Consider the following 8,950-nt stretch of genomic DNA (forward strand, 5'->3'; position numbering starts at 1 on the left):
AAACTGCACGAATTCGATACATTTTGTTAGTGAGAAATTCCCCTAGATCACTTCATCACAGATATTTTGATAAGAGTTTAAAATTACCTTGTTGAGCAACAATAAACAGCCAATGATCTAAATCAGAATTCGCATTGACTTCAAAACAGAAAAAAAGTAAAACCAACAAAATATTCACTTCCATCATTGACAAAAGAAATTCACAACACAATTAAATATTTTATTGAAATTTCCTAATTAAATACGAAAAAACTGACTTTGATGAGACTTAAACACTGTTTAACAGGTTTGATAAAATCAATATTATTATATTGCACAAGAATAAATGGCATCTTGTGTATTCAAGTTTAAATGTGAAACAATCTGTTCGTTCACGGTATTAAATTGCAAAAGAATCAGTTTTTTTTCCGACGATTTGAATAAGACTAATGTGAAAATGTTGAACTTTATATTGATTACACATTTTATTTTTTTGTTAATGTTGTTGTTAAAATTTTCCAAATTCGGTGAATAGGGATTCGACCAAATTTGATTTGCATTCAAGGTTCTTTGTAGTAAATCAAGTTTCAAAACGAAACATTATTATCTTGATCAAAGCTAGGGGGAAGACAAAAATTCCAATAAAACAAATAATCGACGAAGAAAATAAATCTTCAAGTAAAATATCTTACGATTTGCTATATGGCATAGACATTGAACTGTAGAGTTTTATAAGAGAATTTTACATTTGTGATGATTCTTTTCAACCACCATACCCCTAAACGCTTTAAATGAAATTTTGTTTTAAAAATGTTTTAACTTTAACGTTTGAATTTCATGCAATAGCAACAACAAATGTCTTCTAGGAAAATACAGAGCAGTGATAAGTGTTCGAAGTGACGCACGTGCAAAGAAAGAACTTCATCTTTTAATTCTCTGTTCAAGAAGCTTTCATGAAATCATGCCACTTTTGATCTTTGAATTAAACGAGACCTTGATTTTTATATGCGCGACCTTTGACACACGAAATGAAACAAACAAATTTCTTATCACAACTCAAGCTTTCAGTTTTGGTGGCAAATGTGATGTCATAAATTTAAATGAGAAAATATTAAATTTGATTGATTTAACACATTGAAAGGTAATGCGTTTGCTTATTATCATTTTTTGGAGTTTACTCTTAACAGACACAGATGATAAAATCAAAAGTAATCAGAGTAAAACAGCATTTTGCTATACCAACAGAATCATAGATGGTAAAATGAATCATACTATGTGTTTATGGGTCCCATACATACATCTAATGCGCTCTATACTTTAACATTGTGAGGTCGGAAATCTGGCAAAGTGCTGCCTCTGACAGTTGCCAAGTGAACTATGCCAACAATGCATTGTACGATGTTGAGGTGCAAGTGCAAGCGAAAGCTGTTTACATATAAAGTAATGTGGTTCACAATAACCGGGGATTGCGTTGACATATTTATATGTAAACGTCACTGGCATCCAAACCGAAAACGCCATCTTTGGTTACACAGCAGTAGCTATTTCTGTGACAAAATTTTCACTTTAATTTAAAATAAAATAAAAGAATTTAATTTTAATCCCACATTTTTGAAAAAAAAAACCCTCATTCAAATCATTGAAACCAAATTTAAAATCATTTGTTGATACAAAATTCATTTTATTATAAATTGCCATCGATTTGAAGGAGCGAAATTGACAGTAAAGTACACTGTAGAGATTAAAGAAACAATACATACACAAGCATCACATGTACGCTTAAAGTGGTCATCACAGAAACGAAGCTGAGCATGCGCACATGTTTTAATATTTTACCTGAGGATTTTTCAAATAGTCGGGATTAGACTTGAACCCATTTTGAATTTATATTAAACTATTTAATTTGAACCAATCAATATTGGTTGGTTAAAAAATTCACAACAGATGGGGAACAAGAGATGGCGTTGTCGTAGATTTGGGAACGGACAATAGTCATCATATTACCGGGTTTGTTCACAAGACATCATCAGGTGGCTTCTTGGAGCTGTCAAAACAGCGTATGAAGACTATGGTCCCATAATATGCGAATCTCTTGGGTACTTACAAAAATTATTCTTAAAACTTCAGTTTTATCTGCAAATTAAAACGTCAGAAATGAAAAAATTTCCCCTAAAAATGAGATTTTTTAAAAAATTTCTCAAAATGTATGTGTTGAATGTTATTTATTAACTTCAAAATGCCGAGTGGCGGTAAGTAATAAGAAAAAAATATTTATGGTTCGTTGGTATTAAATGGTTTCAGTGTAATTTTGTTATTGTAGAAATCGCTTGCTTCGGAAGTCGGTGCATTACTTGTTGATAAATTGATTTGTTGTTTGTCCTATGCATTGTAAATTGCATCGAATGTTGAGAATTGGCTATTGTTTATTGAAAAAGTTCAAAGAAGTTCAATGAGATTACCGCCTAAAACGATAAAAAATAAAATTCACATATAGTTGGCGCTACATTCTATGTAATAAGCGTATACTTTCCACTTAGTCCGTTGCAACGGAAAACAAGTTTGCATAGAATGCAGCACCAACTATATGTGAATTTTATTTTTTTATCGTTTTAGGCAATAAATCTATGGCTTCTTTGTTTATGGTACCCATTAGTGTCTCAGGCCGAAAGATTTAAAAGTAAGTTTGAATTGGGCGGAAAAGAATCACCGCACAAATTTTTGGTCTTATCGGTTTCCATTATCAAACCCTTTTCATCACCTTTGAATGAAAATAGACGCCGCTGTGTATAATTGGGTGCGGTCCAATTGCTTGGTGGCCGGGGCAGAGAACTTGCTGATGGCGATTCGAAATATTTACTGCAAGCAAAATTCAAATTTGGTGTGGTGGTCGATACACCGACCGGCGACACAAACGAATTAGAGAAACGCAGTACAGTACGACCAGCCGGACTACCGTCGTGATGATTACGTTGATCCTTCTGATGATTATTAAAATGACGATGATGATTTTTTACATTCGGACTCTCCATCATTCCAACGTCTTTGGGTGATTTAGATAAATGCTGTGGTGTATTGCGAGAAGACTTTTTTATGTAATTTTCTTTATTACCTTTTTGTTTATCCTGGCAAAATGACACCTTTCGTCCATTCTTTTGGTTGCGGCTTGAACTATTCGCTTTAGGAGTTCGGCTTTCTTTTTGCGTGACTTGATTCTGTGATAAATTCGTCATTGTTGGTTTTTTCTCAAAAACTTTGCTGATTTTTTGATCGAAAATATTATCCTTTCAATTGATACCTATCAAAACCGTTTATTCTTCTTTTCGTTCACTGAAAATGTTTGGTAAAGAAAAATTTCTCTCACGATGTTAAATTTTTTTCTTCTTCACGCCGTTTATTATCAATAATTCTTCATTAATTTCAACACTTTTTCTTTGGTCTCAAATTTTACATTTTTCTTCAATTTTCTTGCAGATGCGATTGCAATGACGATTCAACTATGATTTAAGTTGATTTTGATGTGAGAAAAATTTTGTAGATCGGTTATTTGTGTTGTAGGTGCTTTTCTCTGTCGAGTTTTCCTCCTCTTAGGCGCTCTCTACCTCCTCAGCGCCCTCCTTAGAGAAACAATCCATGCTAATGACAAAAATGAATGACCAGTGTCAGGATCGGTGTGCGTCATAGTCTTCATACGCTGTTTTGACAGCTCCAAGTAGCCTTATGGTTGTCTTGTGAACCACATTACTTTATATGTAAACAGCATTCGCTTGCACTTGCACTTGCACCTTAAATCGTACATTGCAATGTTGCCATAGTTCGCTCGGCAACTGCCCGTCAGAGGCAGCACTGTGCTAGATTTGCGACGTCACAATGTCTAAGTATAGAGCGCATTAGATGTATGGCTTGCGTTTTTCACCGCTAGGTGCTAATTATATTGCTAGTGTCTATGTTGAAGATTTCAACACTGGCAATTTTCTTAATACTATTTAGTTGCTAATGACTTGTTTTCTATTAAAGCAATTCTTTGGTGACTTTTGAATTCTTTTAACATTACCAGTTTTATTTCTACGCTCGAACCGAAAACAGCCTTATCGTTTGCAAAGAAAAAGTGTCTCTAATCTCAAGAAATCAATTTTGGTGAATTTTTTCTTTAAAAAAAGGGAACTCTCGTTGAAAATGAATAATATACATAGAGTATTCAGAAGTCCAATACTACCGCATAATGCTTGGGAACTGGCTTACGATGTAAATTGTGACGGTGATTCCGATGATGAAATTATAGTCGAAACGGGTAAAAATGATGTGTTATTATCGACATTTATTGAATATTCATATGACGGAGATGGTGAAGTGAATTTTTTGACCGCCTTAGAAGAGCAGCGTGCACTAGAAGAAATGTTCTACGGAAATTCAACCAAAAAAGGTGCAATGAATATAATATTGCCGGGTTTTGCACCTGAAGATTTCGATGAAATCCTGAGCATTTTATATGTGCCACCTGACGCAGAATCGCCCGAAAATATTTTGAATGCGCTCAATGATGATTGCATTCGCGAAATATTTCAAAAAATGCCGAGTGCAGAAGATTTTTTGAATGCGGCTGATACGTGTTCACGATTTCAAGATATTGCATTAGATAGCTATCCATCAAAATTTAAACAGCTAAATATCGAAGACACCAAAACTGGCAATGTATTAAGCACAACAAAAGTAGAGGATTACCTGAGAATGTTCGGTACATCTGTAAAGTCAATTGATTGGTATAATATACAAACCGAGGACCATGCCGTTGAAATTTTAAACTTGATTTCGATGTTTTGCGGCAAAACATTGACTCAACTCAATGTGTTGGGACTTTGTTTGGATTTTAAGGCATGCGCACAGTTTGAGGTGTTGGAAAAATTATCATGCAATGGTTTTAATAATTCTCAGAATTTTCCTGAATTAAAATACTTGGACATGACATGTTATGTTAAGTATATGGACGATGAATATGTACGGCATTTTCCAAAGCTTAATGAAGTTTACTTAAATATCTCAAATATTGAACAGATCGTTGGTTTTATCGCGAAAAATCCACAATTGAAAAGTTTTCACCTGGAAACACAACGGCTCAACGCAAGCATTCTTAAGAGCATAGCCAATCATTTGCCAAACATTGTGGACTTTTTTATTGGTCAAATTTATTGTTGCGGTTCTTATGAAGTATTCGAAGCAGATCTACTACACATCAACCGAATGCGAAATTTGAAAACATTAAACATTTCATTTGAACGCATTGCCATGACAAGTTTGACGTTTGATAAATTAATTGATGGATTTGTTGAAAATGATGTACAAATTGAAGAATTAACAATTCGTTCTCATGTTCAATTAGACGAAATGAGCAGCATCATTAAGTTAGTATCACTGAAAAAATTACATATCGTCGCGACGTCACAACAAGCTATTATAGACATCATCAAATTTTTACCAAATATTTATTCAATTACATGTCTATTTCCAATGGGAGAAAGATTTACTATCGCCGGTTTAAAGAAAATGATGGAATACGGACCGCAGTTGACCGAATTGGATATTGCGACCATCAGCGATTATGAACAGGACGACTATAATTTGATGTTGGGCATGGTTGAAGGTCGTCTCAAATTGAATATTAAATGTTGCAATGTAAAAAAGAACCTAATGATAACCAACCGTGAATGGTTGAATATTGAAGAATGTAATGAAGATTGTAAAGATAGAATATATCTTCTGGTTTTTTAAATTCTGGAATTATCAAACAAAATTTTGGAACCATTTTTAATTAAATTTTATTCCTTACTATTTTCCAATAGAAAACTATTTAGATTGTTCAAACTAAAATCAAGAGAATTGTAGAATTAGCAGAGTTTTAACATAAGTCAACCAGTCGCTCGGATTAACCCGGATTCTCTTAACTTTTTATTGAAAAACCTGGTCGAAAAATCGCAAGGCTCGGACGCCCGGGTGACACAGAAAAAAACCTGGATTTCTACTGGTTTTTGAACAAGAAACTCTCGGATTCGCTCGGACCGGATAATTTCGAAAAAAATCTGGTTTAACAGCTTAAATCAACGAATTAACATCAATTGTATTTTGTATGAATTTTGAATAAAGAACTTTGGAAATCAGTGAATCGTCTTTTACTTTTCCACACACCCACTGTGCGCAGTAAAGTATTGCAATCAACCCAAAATTTTAAAATCGCTAAAAATCGTTTTTCTATGCGTTTTGGGTATAGAAAATCACAGAGCAACGGTTTTTTGGCCATGTTAATGTGGGGATGTGGTACACTGTACCCTGTATGGTGTAACAAAAAATCGATAGGTAATTTTTTAGCACGATCTTTTTAGAGAAAAGTAAATCCAAATCTGATTTTTCAGGGTGATTAGGGGTAGCGAGGAATATTTGACACAGTTTCTTTGAAAAAAATACAAAAAATTGAATTTTTGTATGGAAGCCATGCCTGTTTTAAGAAATTTCAATCAAAATTAATTGTGACCAAAATGACAAATTTTGTATGAACATGTATTGTTTTTAGCTATCATTGAACTCAAAAACTTTTGAATGTTTTTGGCTGAAATATATATTGAAAAAACATGCCGAAAACTGATTATTTCTAAGGTTAAAAAGTATTATTTTTGAAAACTCGAAAAACGTCATTTCAAGGCATTTTGTATGAAAAATAAAATTTCTTACATCCGTAAGATGAACTTTTCCGCACCGTGATCCACGACATGCAATTATTACAAATCTTTTACTCAAAGAATTCACGAGAAAACTGAATTTGACATTAGTTTCAGATACACATAATTTTCGAAGCACTTTCCATACAAAAACTACTAAAAATGGGAATTTCTGTATCGCAGCCATGCCTTTATGATATCGTAATCATGTGAAAATTTGCAGAGGTTATTTTTTCACAGAAAGTTAATATTCTGAAAGTTTGAAGAAATTTTAATGCATATTAAGGGTACTTCCCATACAAAATTTCTTTTTTGAGCGATAAATCCGAAATTTTGTTCCGGAGGTACCAATAATATGCGTTGAAATGTCTTCGCACTCTTGAAATGGTATTTCTGTGTGATCAAAATAACCTGTGCAAAGTTTCAACTCATTACGATATCATACAGGCATATGCCATATGGCTTCCATTCAAAAATCCAAATTTTTTGAAATTTTTGTATGAAAAGTGTGTCGAAATACATTTGTATCGCAAAATAAACGTCATATTCGGTTTTGTTGTACCCAAAAACCCCCAATACATATTTTTGAGTGTTTAAGAATACATTAAATAACACTTTTGGGGGAAAAATTGAATGTCACACCAGACATGACACTTTACTCTATCAACCAAAGTCGCTCAAAATCTAATGGTTTCTATTCCTCGGGACCCCCAATCATCCTGTGAAGTCAGATTTTGAATTACTTTTCTTGTTTGAAAGTTATCGTGTTATCAAATTTTTGCGTAAAGCGTACAGGGTACGCACATACATTCGGACATCAAAAAAACACTAGATTCGTGTTCCCTGGCCCCAAAAACACCCAGAAAACACATTTTTGATGGGCGTTAATTTTTCGACCAATTCCAATACTTTACCTTACACACTAGGTGTGTGCGGAAAAGTAGTACTTAGGTGGTTCCAAACTCTCTAGCGGCAGTGTATATCTAGAGATGACATATTTTGTCGATGTCTTTTCATATCCAAATAACAGAAATGAATGAATTTATGAAGAAACTTTGGATTTATACAGGGTGTCTCATATATCAGGCTCACTATGAAGGAGTGAAAATTTCTAAAAACCCTAAAAATAATGTAAAATCGACTTTGTAAGATTTGAGGAGTCGAATTTACACTTTTTTGGTCCAAAATTTGTGAAAAAACGTGCATGAGAAAAATATCGATTCTAAGGTAATTTTTCATGCTGATTCCGAATTTTTGGGTTTCAGGTCAAAAAAATCACATCTTGGGGGTTTTTGACCCCCCGTGAATTTGATTTATTTATCTTTTAGAATATGTGATCTCAAAATACAATATTTCATGCAAAAGCTTTATTATTTAATTGAAAACAATGTCTTCATATAATGTACAATGTACGATTTCGTGTTCCAAATTATATTTATTCAAATCAGTGAATTTTGATATTTTTCAGTCGGATTAATTTAAGCTCACAGAAAGGATGTTCAAAGCTGTTTGAACTGAAACAGTTTCGCCGAGTGAAGCTAATTTCTCGATAAAAGATGAATCAAGCGTTTGGTTCAAAACAGACTTCGGCATTTTGTTCGTGTAGATTGTTAAACCAGAAAACTTTCCAAGGATTTCGAAGAAGAAACTCACAGTTGGCTTTTTCGCGCTGGAAAGTACTTTGTATAAGTTTTTAAGATTAACCTTAGCATCAGCTGGAACGAAACCGTCAAATGTCACACTGCTGCTACCGCTTCCATTTTGATTAGCGGTACCAGATGATCCATTTGATCCATTTGATGAAGACGAAAACGACGATGACGACGATGACGATGGAGATGTCAAAGATAAACTACTCAAAAGGGTTTTAACTGGGACATTTCCGCTAAATGCACTTAATTTCTCGATAACCGATGAATCAAGCGTTTTGTTTAAAATGGACGATAGGAATTTACTCTTGTCAATTGTTGAACCGGAAAACCTTTCAAGGAGTTGGATGAAGTAACTCACAGTTGGCTTTTTCGCGCTGGAAAGTATTTTGTATAAGTTTGTACCATTAACCTTAGCATCGGCTGGGAATAGATCGCTAAGTGTCGTATTTTCACTAGTGCTGGTTAAATTCACGCCATTGCTATTTCCACCAACGGTACCAGATGGACCATCTATTGCATCGTTGTTGTTGCTTCCAGTTTCATTTGTAGTTCCTGGTGAGCTGTTTGTTGCTTGTTGAACGGCATTCAAAATACTTCGGAGGGAAACAGGTCCGT

The 8,950-nt window shown here is 34.0% G+C and overlaps 2 protein-coding genes across 3 annotated transcripts in view; both read right to left on the minus strand.

The window, feature by feature from the left end:
- Positions 1 to 279, minus strand: part of LOC116346155 (serine protease persephone-like) — an 8,582-nt gene extending 8,303 nt beyond the window's left edge. For both annotated transcript variants that reach the window (XM_031776088.1, XM_031776087.1), the window contains exon 1: positions 88 to 279. In XM_031776088.1, coding sequence (XP_031631948.1) covers positions 88 to 187 — 100 coding nt within the window. In that variant the 5' untranslated portion in view covers positions 188 to 279. The remainder of the gene's footprint in view (positions 1 to 87) is intronic.
- Positions 280 to 8,035: 7,756 nt separating this feature from the next.
- LOC116346159 overlaps positions 8,036 to 8,950 on the minus strand; it is a 1,462-nt gene continuing 547 nt past the window's right edge. Inside the window, exon 2 of the mRNA XM_031776094.1 lies at positions 8,036 to 8,929. Coding sequence (XP_031631954.1) covers positions 8,157 to 8,929 — 773 coding nt within the window. The 3' untranslated portion in view covers positions 8,036 to 8,156. The remainder of the gene's footprint in view (positions 8,930 to 8,950) is intronic.

This window comes from Contarinia nasturtii, unplaced genomic scaffold, assembly GCF_009176525.2.
Source record: "Contarinia nasturtii isolate CC-2019 unplaced genomic scaffold, AAFC_CNas_1.1 Cnas_scaffold_1435, whole genome shotgun sequence".
Taxonomy (NCBI): Eukaryota; Metazoa; Arthropoda; class Insecta; order Diptera; family Cecidomyiidae; genus Contarinia; species Contarinia nasturtii.